The 16,609-nt window shown below is 42.5% G+C and overlaps 1 protein-coding gene and 1 long non-coding RNA gene across 4 annotated transcripts in view; one reads left to right on the top strand and one right to left on the bottom strand.

Moving 5' to 3' along the window:
• Positions 1 to 16,609, top strand: part of ALKBH8 (alkB homolog 8, tRNA methyltransferase) — a 67,331-nt gene that overhangs the window by 48,815 nt on the left and 1,907 nt on the right. For both annotated transcript variants that reach the window (XM_067562795.1, XM_067562796.1), the window contains 3 exons: positions 1,083 to 1,234; positions 2,627 to 2,889; positions 15,975 to 16,124. In XM_067562795.1, coding sequence (XP_067418896.1) covers positions 1,083 to 1,234; positions 2,627 to 2,889; positions 15,975 to 16,124 — 565 coding nt within the window. The remainder of the gene's footprint in view (positions 1 to 1,082; positions 1,235 to 2,626; positions 2,890 to 15,974; positions 16,125 to 16,609) is intronic.
• LOC137162906 (uncharacterized) lies at positions 533 to 8,043 on the bottom strand. 2 transcript variants are annotated; one of them, XR_010922560.1, is made up of 4 exons: positions 7,979 to 8,043; positions 1,837 to 1,989; positions 1,352 to 1,578; positions 533 to 917 (listed from the first exon to the last, which is right to left on the bottom strand). It is a non-coding gene; the product is annotated as an uncharacterized lncRNA (long non-coding RNA). The 2 variants fall into 2 exon arrangements; XR_010922559.1 differs by lacking the exon at positions 533 to 917 and having other exon boundaries at positions 1,161 to 1,578.

Below are 16,609 nucleotides of genomic sequence, written 5' to 3'. Positions count from 1 at the left end.
AGGAGGAAAGACTTGCTAACAGCTGCCACTCAGTGATACTGGAGACCCTCAACTATGAGGGTAGCTGTGGTATCTCAGCTATGTGGTAACTGTTGGAAATCCTGCTTCCTTGACGGAGACCATTCTAAGTGGCACGTGTAATGGTGATGAACTGCCTGTTGCGTATTTGTAAGTTGAGAAGCAACAGCACGTTAAATAGCATGTTGGAATAAGGTTTATAACAGAATCTGTTTAAGAATTGCCCTCTAAAAATATAATCAGTTATGAGTGTTACAGTGCAGGGCCACTGCACCTGCATTCCCCCTCTGTGGTCCCTCACGGGCACCCACTTTAGGCTCCCAGCTCCCCAGCTGTCACTCTGTCTTGAGCAGAAACCCGTGTCTCTCTCCCTTCTGACCAGGGTTCTTCCAGGCCGCACAGTTCCCTGCCTATACTGTGATATTTCCAGCAAGCCATATTGTCTGCACATTGCTTTCTCTTTGAAGGCTATAAACAGTGTAATTGCCACTGTTCAATTACCAGTCAGCTCCTTATAAGCAAGCACGTTTATTCTGAAGGTGAATGCATGACAGAAAAACACATATTAAAAACAATGAAAGAACCTACATGCATGCTAATAAGCTTACCAGAGGTCACCCCAACTCCAACAAGGGCTCTGGTAGGAGTCAGTCCTTCAAACGCCACAAAAAGGTTTTCCTGTGGTTACAGGCTCATCATGCCAGCCTTAGCTGAGAACTAGCACAGCTGTGAATAGTTCAGTCTTTCCTTTGTACAGCTTGGGCCTTTGAGCTTCAGATTCCGGGAGCAGGTAGTCAGACAGTGCATTCCTCCGGGCACAGCTTCAAAAGGCTAGGTTTTTGCATAACCGGAGGCAGGGAATTTGCATTCATCTCCCCCTCGAGAGGTTACATACAGTCCTGGCCCACAATAATACATAAGCCATTCATTTAATACAATGGACCCCAAAGCTACTTAAACTAAATTCAATGAGGTCTCTCAAGGCTGTGGCTGGAAATTGCTCCATCTGTCACAATGAGCAGTTTTCCCAGTACCGATTGAATAATCATTTTATTTTGTATTAGGATCACGCCTCGCAAGTTTGATATTGTTCATGCATCTGAGGGACAGAAAGTTGGATCAGTCACACCTGATGTTGGAGATTTGACATTAAACAGGAGGGGAACAAGGACATCATTTACTTTTAGGAAAGTGAGAAGAAGCCCTTGCAATTGTGGTAAGTATCTTGGGTTGATCATTGAATCCTGTGTGTTGCCTGTTTATCAGGCCCCTAAGCACAGTTATTTGAAATTGTGTGTAATGAATGTTAGATATTTATATGGACAGGCCTCACCTTCAAAGCTTGCATTTCCCTTGTGTAGCCAAAGAACAAAGCCCACCGGGCACCATTTCCTGTTAAAAGCAGTTACAAAACTTAGGTGCTCAAAATGGATGATGCAGTTTAGGTGAATGGATATTTTTCCCCAAGTACATCTCCTCAGCAGGAGAGTTATGTGGACATGATTGCTCCTAATCAGCTTCACTCTAGCCAGGATCTATTTTGGGCTGATCTGGCCAAACCTGAAAAGTAAGATAAGTGAATGTCAGAAGAGCCAAACAGGAGGCTGCCCTCTAAGGATATCAGTTTGATGCTTTCTAGAGCAGTGTTTCTCAACTGGTGTTAGGGTTCCGTGACCCATGGGAAGATGTCCCGGATTTTTCTTACGCTGCCCTGGTGTTTGGAAATGAAACATTTTTTTTGGCAAAAGGCCAGAGTTCAAAAGGGTGTGGTTTAATTGAGAAACACTGTTCTAGAGGCTTGAGACCCATATTACTTACTGGGTGAAATGAACGCAAAGGCCAGCATGTGGTCCAGCAGTGAGGGCACTTTTCTTTGACTACGGAGACCTGGATTCAATTCTCTTCTCCACCACAGCCTTGTTGTGAGACCTTTGGCAAGTCATTTAGTCTCTCTGTACCTCAGTTCCCCATCTGTTTAAAAAAATCAATAATATTTTATTCTCTCACAGGAGTATTATGAGGATAAATACATTAAAGACTGTGTGGTGCTCAGATACTATGGTGATGGGGGCGATATAAGTACTTTAGACAGATAAACATCACAAGCCTTATGCACTTCGTAAGCCCTCAAAATAGGAGTTAACTGGGATTTAAGTGGAGTTTAGCTCTTGTGCACAGTGGTGAATCTCTCCATTAAAAACTTAAACACTGTAGCCAAGGCTCTATTACAACAAGCACATGATCTTTGACACTAGTGGTAATGTATTATTTTTGGAAGCAAAACTGTTGGGAATCTTAGATAATGTGACAAATGATCATTTTGCAACAAGTTTCTAGCAAGCCATTGATTAATATACTGGCTGTTTGTTTTCAAATTTATCAGACTTTCACAATCTGATCTGCAGTTCAGCTGTATTGACAGATATTTAACATCTCAAACTTTTGGTTTAGGAAGATAGATGAAGGAGGCAAAGTCTTCATTTTATTTTAACAAAGGTTTTAGTGGATTTTCTCTTTCTTTTTTTGTTTGTTTTCCTATTTAAGTAAATGTAACCACCAATGGCCTGGTTAAAAGTTTCCTATTTGGATTTCTTATTCCTACACCTAGCTTACCCTTCTGTATGTGACAGTCAGGAAGGCCATGAAAAAGAAGTACCCTCATTCCATGACAGTGCGACAGAGGCCTCAAAGCTGGAACAAGAGTATGTACACAAGGTGTATGAAGAGATCGCAGCACACTTCAGCAGCACCAGGCATAGTCCATGGCCCAAAATTGTTGAGTTTCTAAGGACTTTACCAAAAGGATCTATAGTGGCTGACATAGGATGTGGGAATGGGAAATATCTTGGAATCAACAAGAACTTGTACATGGTAAGTCACTGATGTTATTTGTCTTCTATTATTATTATTTTTTTATTATTAGTGTTACAGCAATGTCTAAGAGCCCCAGTTTTAGACTGGGATCTCATTGTGCTAGGCGCTGTACAAATACAGAACTAAAAGATGCTCCCAGTCCCAAAGAGCAGTTACCAATTGTCCTAAGTTTGCACAATCCATTTGTCCCCTTTTCTTTTTTAAAGCCACTTTGATTTACAAATCAAATCAAACTATGTAATAGTGGAAAATTGTACTGAATTATTACAATGGTCTGTATTCACCACTGCCATGATAAACCTACTAAAAGGGCAAATGGTTAGTCAATTCCAGCTGTCCCGGTAGATTTTCCACTCGGAAGATGGGTTGGAAGGGATGTGGGACAAGTCCCTGAAACCGCAGCACCAATAAGATCTCCAAGGTGTATTTGCAAGGTGTGTCCTCTGTATACTGCTCCCTGCTCCTCTTTTGCTGGCAGCATGGCTTACTTGGGAAACCGGGCATGCCACTGGCTGTTCTTGTCATGACTTCATGCTGCACCTCATCCCTACACACATCTTGAGCATGTACAGAAGCAGCAAAATAGAAGAAAGTTGAACTTTTCAAGGAGCAGCATCAACTTCAACACAGACTTCCAATTAGAACTTGATAAAGTTTTGAGGGGAGCCTGTAAAGTAAAATGACGTAGTCCTCCTCTGCCCCCATGCAGCATGCTCAAAGAGGGGCGTCTGTGAGTTCTCAGGGATGAAGGGAACTGCCACAAAGGCTCCACTTTGTTTTTTGTGAATTTTCACCCTTTATGCTCTTTTGTTTCCTTCTGCACTGTGTGATGGAGGGTAGCATTTGGCCCTATGCAAGTGGCATGTCTTTATCTGATAATCAAAAAGCAGAGTTGTTAGAAAATATGCCAGAGAGATGCATCTGTATAAAAATATCCATTTCCCAGGTACACTAGTAGATAGCAGTAGCGTGCCTTGGGCCAGATCCTCACTTGTTGCAATTGGCAACAAAATGAATCCATTGAAGTCAATGGAGCTACGCTGATTTACACCTGCTAAAGATCTGGCCTACTTGGCCTCCTGTGTGTTATTGCTTCCATTCCCCTTTAATCTCCTTTCTGCTCAATAAATCTTGGTGTAATGTTTCTTCCTTGTTTCTGTTTTCCTTTCATACTAGATTTTGGGGTGTATCGTTTTCCATTGCCCTTTGCTCTTCCTCTGATCTTTCTCCTTTTGTTTTTGTGTTCTTAGAATTTCTTGCCTCCCCTCAGTCACTCCTCCTTTCTCTCATCTTCATTATCAATCCCTTAATCTCTTTTCCCATCATCAAAGACACCTACCATCACTAATATTCACTAATCTCCCATATCCTATCACTCAGCTGTATCTTCTACCCTCTGACACATCCCCACACTCTCTCTCTCCTCCCTACCCAACACAATGATACACACACGAACAACATTTGTGTGTGTTTTGTGTTTAGACAAACAATATTTTTAAATGCAGAAGAAATGCATATATTTCATAGTTAAAAGATACCATAGTTTGTAGAGATACAGGTTTCCCTTGATTCTTTGGCTAAAAAACCCCTTCCCACTGTTATACAGCATTCTTTCTCCTGCTCTCCTCCATCCCCGAAATGTCTGCATTTCAGCAATGAGTTGATTCCTTTCTGTGTTCAGACTAAAATATTTTGGAATCCATCAGGCTGAAAATGTCAGAATGTAAAATATTTTGATTAATAATAGAAATCTGACTTGTTTCTGTTTCAGGGATTAGTCCTACTATTTATACTCGTCTATAAAATATAAGCTATTATTTAAAGCCCTGCCAGTATCTGTAATACATCTGTTTCCTACTGGTGTTACAAGCCAGAAAGAGCATGTTTAAGCTGGCATGTTTATACCTGACTCCTCTAGCCTGAAAATTATTATTAGTCTGTTGGTAGGTCAAGTACATGGTAATCTTTCATTCCTGACTGAGCATTCTCCAGAAAGAAAAATCTGCACATCTAGAGAGAAAACATTCTTCGAGTGATGGTCACGATGTGTATTCCACCCATGGATATGCATGCACACCATGCACCTAAATCTGGAGATTTTTAGTAAGCAGAGTCCACTGGTCTGCACATGCGCAGTTGCTCTCCTTATGGTATAACGGGCGGTATAGACTGCCACCTCTCCCTCCAGTTCCTTCTTACTGCCGCACAGTCTGAGTCAGAATCTTCTGTCCACAACTTCTTCCGTTGTTTTCCTTAATCTGTAGTTTTATATATAAATTGTTAGTATTTTCACTATTTAAGAATGTATAGTTTTAGTGTAGTATAGTTAGTTCTTTCCCAGTCTCGGGGAATTTCTCCTGAGCGCAAGAACCGTGCCCAGAATCCTGGGGTTTAAGAACTGTGTTTTCTGCTCTCACTCCTTTTCAGTGAGCTGCAAACACCAAAGCTGCCTTTTTTGCCTTAGTGCACTTAATAGACATGAGCCTCACCATCTGCCACTTCTTCCCTCCCTAGACTCATTAGGGTTGAGAGCTCAGACTGAGAAAGCATTTCCTGGGGAAAAAAGTGATACATCAGTAAAATTCAGGCTGGGGAGATTTCCCCCCCCCCCAGCCCCAGTACATTGGTCCTGATCAAGAGGCAGCAATCCTCTGAGCCTAAACTCAGCAGCTGAGTCTACAACTTCCAATCCTAAAGAATTCAAGGCTTCTCATGAGTGTAAGGGGGACTCCCACAAGCACAGAGACACTTCTTCTTAAAAATCTACCCTGAAAAGAAAAGATCCCTCTCTGACTCCATCCATATTGACCCCTTATAATGGTCTTACTGGGGCCTTTGGGTCTTTACTCTGGGCACCCTGGATCCATGCCTGAACTTTATCTACCCTAGCCAACACCAACTGGCTGCAGAGTATGATGATAAGGAAGCAGATCTGGATCCGATGGTTCCAGCAACTATCTCATCGTCCTCCCCAGATAAGGTGGTCACCCTGTCTTCACCATCTCTCCCTAATGATCCCAGGTAATACCAGGAGCTCGTACAAAGAGCAGCACCTGAGTTCCAGACCCAGCTTGAAGGGGGTCCTTCAGGAACCTCAACATAGGCTATTGGACATCTTGCAAGACTCAGGTCCCAGTTGAGTGGTCTTCCCAGTCAGTAAGGCAATTATGGATCCATCCAGGGTAGCATGGCACATTTCTACCTCATGGAATCCCATCCTAAAAAAGGCAGAGAATCTCTACTTCACTCCACCTAAAGGAGAAAAGATTTTGTTCTCACATCCAGCACCAACTCCCTAATGGTACAAGCAGCCATTGAGAGATCCAGGCTGCAACACCAAGACAACACCAGAGTGCCAAATGCCTTGGCCTCCTAGGGAGAAAAGTTAGTTTCTTGATAAGACTTAAATTTTTGAACTGCTAATTACCAGGCTCTCTTTGCATAATTGGTGAAATCATATTTTGCTAAGTTTTTTGGGCTTGAAGACAAACTGCCTCAGGAGGATAGAGCCCAATTCCAGAACCTAACTGATGAGGGTAAATTTGTGGCCAAAACATCTCTTCAGGCTGCAGTAGATGCTGCTGATATTGCTTCCAGAAGGATGGCTGCTGCAATTGTTATGAGGAGAGAATCCGGGTTTCAGTCCTCAGGTTTCCTTAGGAAGGTACAAAGTACCTTTGAAAACCTGTCCTTTGTTGAAGTTAATTTGTTTAAGGAAAAGGACCGAGTCTCTTCACTGTCTTAAGGACTCAAGAAGAACACTTTGCTCTCTTTGATACCACTGCCCCAAAAGAGGAAACACTACAAAAAAGGAATACAGGTCAAGATCGCCCCCTCTACCATTTTATCGTCAGCACTCTCACAAACCACTGTGCAAGTGACAGAAGGTGCAGAGACCAAGGTACATAGCTACTTAGACACCTATTACAATGCCCACTTCACCCACAATTGGAGGACAATAACAACAGACAAGTGGGTGCTGGAAATTATTCACTCTGGCTATTCAATAGAGTTTCTATCACTTCTTACCCACAAATCCCCTTCCCAGCCCCTTTTCAGGGACAAATCTCACAAGGAAATACTACATCAGGAGGTGGACTCTCTTCTCCAGCGAGGAACCATAGAACAAGTGCCACCTCACTCTACTCCCAATATTTCTTAGTTCTCAAAAAGAATGGAGGATGGAGAGCAATATTTGACCTACAACAACTAGATATCTACATCCAAAAATTAAAATTCTGCATGGTTACACTGGCATCAATAATCCCCTGTCTAGAAGAGGGAATATTGTTCATGGCTTTTGACATGAAAGATGTTTGCTTTCACATAGACATTCATCTGTTCCACAGAAAGTTCCTCAGGTTCCTCCTTGGACTAGAGACCATTGCCAATTCAGAGTCCTCCTGTTCCAGGATCTTTACAGATGTCCTTTCAATGGTGGTAGCATGGATGAGTAGAAACAGCTCTACTGACTTTGTGTCTCAGCAACTGGATCCTGACAGGCAGATCCAGCAGGGGATGTCTAGTCAGCAATCTTATTCCTACTCCATCTATTTTTCCTGGGAATCTGTATCAATGAATAAAAATCTATTCTGATTTCTACAAGGACCATAGATTTCATAGGAGCAACCCTGGATTCGACTACAACAAAAGCCTACCTCCCAATGAGCAATTTGATAAAACTGGTCAACCTCAGACTACAGTCCCTTCTAGGTCTTATGGACCCAACTATCACTGTTTGCCAGGCTCCACCTCCATTATCTACCAACCTGGCTTCAGTCCATCCACTCACAAGACAAAGACACCATCAATGCCAGAATAACTGTTCAAGCCAAAGTCACGGCTTCTCTTGCCTGGTACACAACCCAGAAAGTCTGTGTGGGAGTTCCTTTCCTCAAACGCACACCTGAAGCTACTATCACCTGAAGCTACTATCACCACAGATGCTTCCCTCTTAAGTTGTAGCAGCCACGTGCTACATCCCTCTAATTAACTGCATTTCCTTGGGCCACCTCCCCAAAGCTCTTATCTTTCTATGAGTTCCAGCAACCAGTCAGAAGCTCTTCCTCCCTCCTCATATCCCTACCAGCACTGAGCTGTGCTTTGTGATTCTGCAGTTCCTTTTGGCCAGCCAGGAGCACCCTCTGCATTCCTCTAGCTCCAGCAAGGAACTGCCTGTCTCTGGTTGATTCTACAGCTCCTTTTTATAGGGCCCTCCTGGGCCCTGAATGGCTGCTCCCTGCAGTCTCTCTGATTGGCTGCTTCCCCTGCAGCCACTCTAGCCCACTTGAAGGACCTCTCCACTGCTTGTTTCATGAGACAAATGTGGCAGGACCCATAGGCCTCCAGCAGGGGGCCTCTGGGCCTAGTCCATCCCTTCACATACAACTATATAAATTTATGGGATGCCCTCCCTGGAATACAGTGCTCAGTTCTGGTTGCCCTATCTTAAAAAAGACATGTCAGAAACATAAGAGATCCAGGGATTGGGGATTAAAATGAATACAAGCATTGAGAGATTACTGTATGAAGAGAGATTGAAGATATTAACAGTGTTTCATTTGAGGAGATCAGTATGGCCCCAACACTGTTCATATTTAAGTCCATGCGGGTTTGGGGCCCAGAAGAAGGTAGATCAGGCAACCCTGTTTACTCATTCTCATAATGTGAGAACAAGAGGATGGTCCATAAAAATGAAAGGTGACCCTATTTAAAATTGATACACACAGTCCATAATTAACATATGGAACTCATTGCCACAAGGTACCACCTACACCAAGGGTTTAACAGGATTCGAAATAGGATTAGATAGTTCCATAGCTAATGAGGATTTTTTTATAAGCAATATAAACCTCCAAACTTTAGAATGTAACCCTTATTACCTGGTGCTTGGTTTAGGAGGAAGCTTACCCTGAGGGCAGTTTATTCCATAAATGTCCTTTATGATGTTTTTATGCACCTGCTTCTGAAGCACTTGGTACTGGCCACTAAATGGAGGGCCATTCTATGATTGTCAGAGCATACCAAGGAGTTGGACATTCATATATTTTGATTTCTTCCCATAGTTTATTTTGTGGGTACAAATTTGTTAGAATTGGGCTCAGCCCTTCTGAAAATATAGCCCTTAGAGGGATTTTATTCCTGTTTCTGTGAAATATTGCTTCACAGTCCCACAGGAAATAGTTTTGAACATGGGGCAACAAGCCTCATTTTAGGGTGATTATGCTGGGTTAGTCAGCATGCTCTGCTCTCTTCTTTATGCCGGGGAGAGGGTGCAGCTCTCCTTCGTGTCCCTGCTGATGCTTTTTTGGATTTTGCAGTGAGCAGGTCTGAGCCTGATCATATTTCATATGTTGTTTTAGCCCCATTGACTTTGGGTCAGGCATTGGTGTGAACCGGGGGGGGGGAGGAGCGGGGGCGGGGGAATTTGCAGAGTGTGTTCCATTTCGCAGGTGCAGTTTCAGGATAACAGGATTGCTTTGTAGATACAGAGAATCAGATCTTTCCTCCATTTTTCCCCTTGACTGAGGGCAGTATTTGACCCAGCATTTTTATCATCTGTGAGCTGCCCTTACATGACAATACTTGTTAGTTTCTTTTAATAGGTCTCTCTGTGTTCATAATGCCTATTCTCTCAGCCCAGGTTCGGTAGGACAGAAGGCAGTGATGCAGTGCTGAGAAATTAAGAGGTTTTTTTTATTAAGCCACAAATATATAAATGCTACTATGCAGCCTGAAGTATTTTGACCTTCAGATATTGCAAAGTAAAGAGTAGGAACTGAGACAAGTAGTTTCAATGTAGGCAGTGTGCTGTAGAGATTACGGTACATTGTTAGAAGAGGTACTTTAAATAGCAGCCCTAACAGCAGTTCAAAGTTAAGGTATGTTTCATGGTGTTTTAATCTTCAGGCATTATCTGAAAGTGTCCCCACAGCTGTCTGTGCTATTGTGTTTGCTTGACTTTCTTTAGATGATTACACACAGTCTTGTCTAGTCAGGTATTATTGTGTGACAATGGAAATAACATGAATTCAGGCACACTCAACAAAACCAGCTATGCTGTAATGGCTGTATTATTCTATTACAATAGAGAACAGCAACTGCATGACAATCAGAAACTCAAGTGAAGAATTTTGAGTGAGTGATTGAATCAGAGCCTCATTTAGTTAGGACAGAAACTGGCAGAAGATTGTGAATCTGAGATCCCACTGTTTTTTGGCTCCCACATTGTTGCAATGTGTGCAAAGGAACCAGAGAAACTGATGATCACCAAACAATTCCCTGGGTTTTCTGGTTGGTTTTCATTACTTTTATGTCATTGTTTTCAAGCACGATTTTGATACCTATGTCCAGGGCTTTTGTTTTCTTATAATGCCATATTTCAGACTAAGCCACCACAATGGCCTAAATCCTAAACGCACTGAAGTCAGTGCAAGACTCTAATTGAATTCATTGGGCTTTGGATCTGACTCCAAGTTTCCAGCTTGCTGAAGCAAGAGTGGTCATGCGTGAATATACTTGGGAAGGTACAGTATCCTCATAGAGGTATAGGCATCATTTTCATAGTTTCCATTTTTATTTGGGCTGACACACTGGTGGAAAATGCAAATACACAAGTGACTGTGTGAAGTGTATCAAATAGATCTTGGCAAGAATGCTGACATCAGTGAGAAAAGTGGTAACAAGCAAGGTCTAAAATGGTGGTTTATAGTGTAGCAGTTTGTACTTTTATAACATCCCTTGTCCAAGGATCTCAAAGTATTTTACAAACATGAATTAATCTGTAGTGATACTTAGCACTTATATAGCACTTTACCTTTTCTTCTGTGAGACATAGATCTCTTTTTTTCCCCAGTCTAAGATCAGCTAGGATTTGGAGCATCACATAAAATATGCAGTTTTGTCAGTAAGGGGAGGATAAAAGGTTTGGTGCATTATTATTGCAAATTGGTGGAAGTATCAGGGCGGCATTGAGTCTGCTGTCCTTCCAAAGCAGATGCCATTTCAATGAGCCTGGTGGCATGTGAAAGCTGATAGAAAGAACTGACTTACAAAGTATCCCTGGAGCTAGTTCACTGTCTTGGGTAATGATCAGACTGCACTGATGGAACTGGGCAGGCAGTCTGCTCTGGGGAGCCTCCTTTGCCCTGCTCTCTCAATAAGGAGGGGGGTGGTCATATTAGTAACTGAAAGGTTAAAAGATCTGAGGGTGAGGTTGGTGGGGGACGAAGGGAGAGCTCCAAGGAAACAGGTGAGCAAGGAGCACAAAACAAGTGAGCATACTAATACATATGAGTTGATTCTGATATTATGTCACTGAGGGAAGAACCTCCTATTTTTTTTTAACCATATTATTTCCAAAGCATATGATTTCCAAAGGCATCTTGACACTCTGTGGTAGAAAACAAAACACCATGTTAAAGAAATGCTAAAGGTCTGACTCAGACCAACTGAAGCAAGGCAGTTTTTCTCTCGTGCCGTGGCTATACTGTCATCTTTCTTGCTGTGCGTGTGTGTGTGTGTGTGTGTGTGTGTGTGTGTGTGCATGCACACTTGCTAGAATGTAATTTGGTTCCTCAAGACTCTCATGCTATTAGTTATAGCTGAAATGTTTCTCTGGGGAGCCGTATAATTTCATTTGGTGTTTAGATTTCAGAATTAGATGTTGTTCTCTCTGTCTGTGTCTGATGAGCTGAATCAATCAGGTTCCAAGAGACTTAAATGAACTAATTTCACCAGGTGGAGTTAGTTATAATGAGGTAAAGTACAAAGAACATACATAATGATGGGCAACTGTGACATACCGTGGCACAATCCAGACTAATGAGTAGCTGTGTCACCCCTGCCCTGTGTCTGGGTTTAGAGTGCCTTGCTGCTGTAGCCTCCAACCTGGACTGCTCACAAACAGTCACTCCCAGTTATGTTTGTGTGTGCCACACCTTCCAGCCTTGGTTATATGGCAGGGTGATCCGATCCCCCAACACATCCCCAGACCCAGATCTTCCCCCAGAAATGTATATACTGTACTGACCAGCCCTGTCCGGACAGTACAAATATATTAAATCTGTTATTCCTTTAAGAAAAGAATATGCCATTGTATTATTTTAAATGGTTATCCAGACACTTCAATTTAAACACACTGGATTAGAGAAAACAATAAAACAAGTTTAACTACAAAGTGATAGATTTTAAATGAGTACAAGTAATGAGGCATAAAAGTCAGAAATGGTTAGAAGAAAAACAAAGATAAAATGTTTACTAGTATCTATTAAGAAATTAACTTAATTGCAAAGCAAACTTTCTCACCACATGCTCCAGCAGATTAGTGACCAAACTCTCCGGTCTGGACCCCTCCCCCAGAATTCAACAGCTGTTTCCTTTTGTCTTCTCAGGCATGGAGAATGAGGTGGTCAGGGAAAGGGAAAGAGAGAGAGAGAGAGGTGTTTTGGGGTGTGGGCCCCTTCTTTTTATAGTCCTGTCCCCCCTTGGAGAAGCATTTCCAGCTGGGAACATGGCGACAGGCAGTCTGGGAAGAAAGGAAACTGTTCTGTTTCTTTGCTCAGATGTAGATTTTTGTCCTTGCCCCCTTTCCTGCCAAAGAATGGCCACTTAACAGGGAATGGTCCATCAGCCTTTTTGACACCTGACTGAGGTGTCTGCTTGCCCTTTCTCTCTGAGGCGCTGGTTTAGCCACTCCCCAGACTTATCTGGGAAACGTGATGGGAATCATGATTTCAGCTGATGTTCATAACTTGACAAATAATGCTGCTACATGCTTTTTGCCATATTATTGATCAGCAAGTAATGAGTTTTTAAATGATACCTCACAAGACATTGTATGTTATTACAGTTGTGTGTAGGGTGTGAACGAGGGATGTAAAAATTAGTTTAATTAAAAATCCGTTTAAACGTTCCAAAAATAGAACTGTTAAAGGGTTAAATGCTGGGGGGAAGAGACGTGTGGGGCTCACACCTCACTGCCAAATGAGAGGTGCCTAGCTGTGGCAGTACCTCGGCAGCTCTCACTTGCAGGGAGCTGAGCCGAGCCCAGCTGCAGCTACGCCCCCCCACACACTTGGGGCCTATCCCCACATGTGGAGAGCCGAGGCCAGCTGAGGGTGAAAAATCCTGGAAAGAGTTGGAGTTACATTGCATAACATGCAACAAGAAGAAAGAAGTGAGTCAAGCACAAGTGGTAGCAGGTCAAGCCCCAGATGTCTACCAAAGACAGCACATAGGGAGAACCAGAAGAATAGAAGGATAAACAGGAGGTGAAGATACTGGCTGAGGAACTAACCAAAGACACTAGGGCTTTCCAGGGCTGCTATTAGTTATCTATGCTGTGATAGCTTACAAAATGGGCTAGGTGCTGCACTAACATGCAAGAGGAAGACAGTTCAGAAGCTTACCATTTTATGACGGTCTGATGTCTTCACTCATTTTTGTCAGGTTCCTACCACATTTTTGGACACACAAAAACAATAATAATTTCTCCCCTTTTCCCACTGTTCCAGAAAATAACAGCAAGGACTGCATTCTTTGCTGAATAAAATAAAATTTAGAAACATATCTTGGCAAAAACTAAAACACTCCATTATACATAGGGCATTTTCTTAATTATTTATTTTATTTTTAATGAGAGAGCAACGTCAGGGAGAGGGTCTCCTAGACAATAACACGGGGCACGTCTCTGTCCCCAAAGTGCTTTATGAACATGAAACTTCAGCATACCACTCTGATGGCGAAGTGATGTTTTTCCCTAGTTCACCCCAGCAAGTCAGTGCCAGAGCTGGGAACAGGAGCCCAGAGTTCTGACTCCCGGTCTCTGGCTGTAAATGCCAGACAATATCCTACAGGACAACACCGCCTCCCCACTGTGGAAAAAAATACTCATAAAAATAATGGGCAACACCTTCCACTCTGAATTGGCCTCGCTCCATTGAACTCACTCAGTTTACACCAGCTGAGGATCTGGCTCATTGTTTTTCAAAGACCTAAGCCAATGTGTACTTGTTTTGAACAGGTACAATAAATGTATAGTTCTCACACTGTATGCTATAAAATGCTGGAATATGGTTCTTTGATAATTTTATATAAAAAATGTCATTACATGCTTATCCTAGTCTTATGGGAAGTCTATATCTACACGTTTCACATTTCCCTACTCAAACAGAAGCTACAAAGTGTTGATGTGTATTGAATCTTTATAGCAATTACCACAGCGACACCGGTAACGCCACCAGAGCTGGACTGTTTTATCCATTAGAAAATCCAACTATGGAGAGTTCAGTATTTTAGCTGTTTAAAATTTTATCAGGCTAAAATTTGGCATCTGCGGGGCAAATCTTGGCTCCAGTGAAGTCAGTGACTGAGAGTTTTACCATTGGAACTAGAATTTAGCCCTTGGCTGTTATCCAAGTTATTAAACACCTAAGGGGTTCCAATCAGACACGTTGCACTGCTCACATGGTGCAGAATGGTTGGATTATAACTATAAGTAGCCAATGAACAATTCCTGTGGAGGACTGTGTGAAGCTACAGCTCCTGTGTAAAGCCAGCAGCTGAAGGGAAGAGAGAGAATATCAGGATTCCGTTACCATATGCCTATCTACCACTGGCATAAGGTTCCTTAAGGATCAAATATCAATAGTGTAAGTTAGAGCAGCGTGACACAGAAGCATTGGTGCCAACTGGCAAAGGGTTCATAACTGTTCATTTCAAGCAACTCCTGTCTCTGGTCTGGCAAACTCACTATACCTAATACACCACTTTCATGGTATTTATCCATACAGGATAGCATGTGAGATCTCTACTGAAACTTATCTACTGAAACTTATCAGTACTCCTAATTATCACAAGATGTGTGTACAGATAATATTTAAGGAGTAATGTAACAATATTGAAATGATGCCTTATGGGCTTGGAGTAAAAGTTAGTCACCAGGAAATCAGATGTCTTGGTGATGGCCCATTCAAGCGGGAGTTGTTCCCTCTCCCTTGTTAGCCAGTAATTGTCTCCCCTTGCTCCATCTCTGAAAAGTCCATGGAAAACCATCAAAGACAACTGCAAACAATTGAGACCACTTGGAAGTAAAAGAGGAACATTACAGCAGACCAGGGTTTGCCCTGGCTATGAATAAAGATAAAAGACTGATTCAGTGTATCACAGGGTGGAGAATAGTTCCAGAGGGGTGAATCCAGGGTGGACAATGACACTTTGGATCCATTCACACTGAAGAGACATCTTGTTGGGGGGGAGGGGAAGAGGGTGTCATGAAAGGTTAGATCCTGGTTCCTGGGAAGCCAGCCAGCTCTGCAACAAACTGAACTTTAGGGGGCGGGGGGAACCTATTTATTAGATTGGAATGGTCATTAATAAGCATAGTTTTTGTTTTCTGTTGTCACCATTTGTTTCCATCTCTCTTGTCTAGTGGGATCTCTATTTTTTCTTAAATAAAGCTTATTTTGTTTTATTAGAAGTACTTACAACTGCTGTGCGTTATACAGAAGCGGTGATTTAAGGTAGAACTGATAAACTGGAATGCACTGTTCCTTTGGGAGCAAGGGATGTGGGATTTCTGTGAGTACCAGTGTCAGGCTGAGAATACTTCAAGGGGACTCGGGGGCTGGGACGCATTGATAGTTAATCTGCAAGGTAAAGATAGGACTGACATAGCCCGGAGGAGAGTGATTGAGTGGCTGACAGGCTGGTGGTGTTAGGGTGCAAATCCCCAGCTGCCACAGGCCACGATCCCTTATGCTGGAGGTAGGGAGTAACAAGATGACTGACAGCCTGGGTACTTAGGAACTATCACAAGCGGTGCCAAGGCTATTCTAACTCATGCTTTTCAGAATCAAGGATCCATAATCAATTCTCTGAGAGTCCGGTGCCCCCGCATGCCAATTGTAAATGAGCAGCAACAAAAAGAATTGTTTGGACTAATTTTTCCCCCCTTTAACTAAAACTCACTTTTTACTAAAACGTATCCTGTGTAGTGTTTGAACAGAAGAGATTGATGGAGCCATTCCTGTAACTATCTTCCTGTGAAAACCAGTAGTTTAACCAAACGCTTTCTGTTCCAGATTGGCTGTGATCGTAGCCAAAACCTGGTGGACATTTGTGGAGAAAAGAAATTCCAGGCATTTGTCTGTGATGCGTTGTCTGTGCCAGTTCGAAATAGTTCTTGTGATGCCTGCATCTCTATCGCTGTAATCCACCATTTTTCAACAGCAGTAAGTCAACTTTTATATCTGTAGGTCTCACAGGAGACCACCAGCTTGTCCTGTTGGAAAGTGAATGGCAAAAGAGGATCTAAAAAGAGGAGAGAATGTGGGAGCAGAAGGAAATGGGAGGGAAAGAAGAGAGGATACGGACGGGGAGGATGAAGGCCTGAGGGATGGATATAGCCACTTCATCCCTTTTGACTGCTTTTTCTCCTTGTCTCCTACAACTCTTTCATCCTCAAAAACTTTCAGCACTTCCCCTACTCACTGGCATTAAAACGATCATAAGGTGAAGAGCGGTTACAAGTGAGGTGCATGATAAGATTGGGCTCTGCTGCATCTTGACATTGATGTTGTTAATTTAGAGTTAATATTTATTTAGATTACTTAGCTTGCAAGCTCTTAGAGGGTAGGGATCATTTCTTTGCTATGTGCCTGTACAATGGGGTTGGAGCCTCTGGGCACTACTACAACACAAATATAACTAATAGTAG

This window comes from Emydura macquarii, unplaced genomic scaffold (assembly GCF_026122565.2).
Source record: "Emydura macquarii macquarii isolate MOO-44397 ecotype Brisbane River unplaced genomic scaffold, CSIRO-AGI_Emac_v2 contig_2473, whole genome shotgun sequence".
Classification (NCBI taxonomy): domain Eukaryota; kingdom Metazoa; phylum Chordata; order Testudines; family Chelidae; genus Emydura; species Emydura macquarii.
Note: the sequence above shows the minus strand (reverse complement) of the source record. Positions and strands in the feature narration are given on the sequence as shown.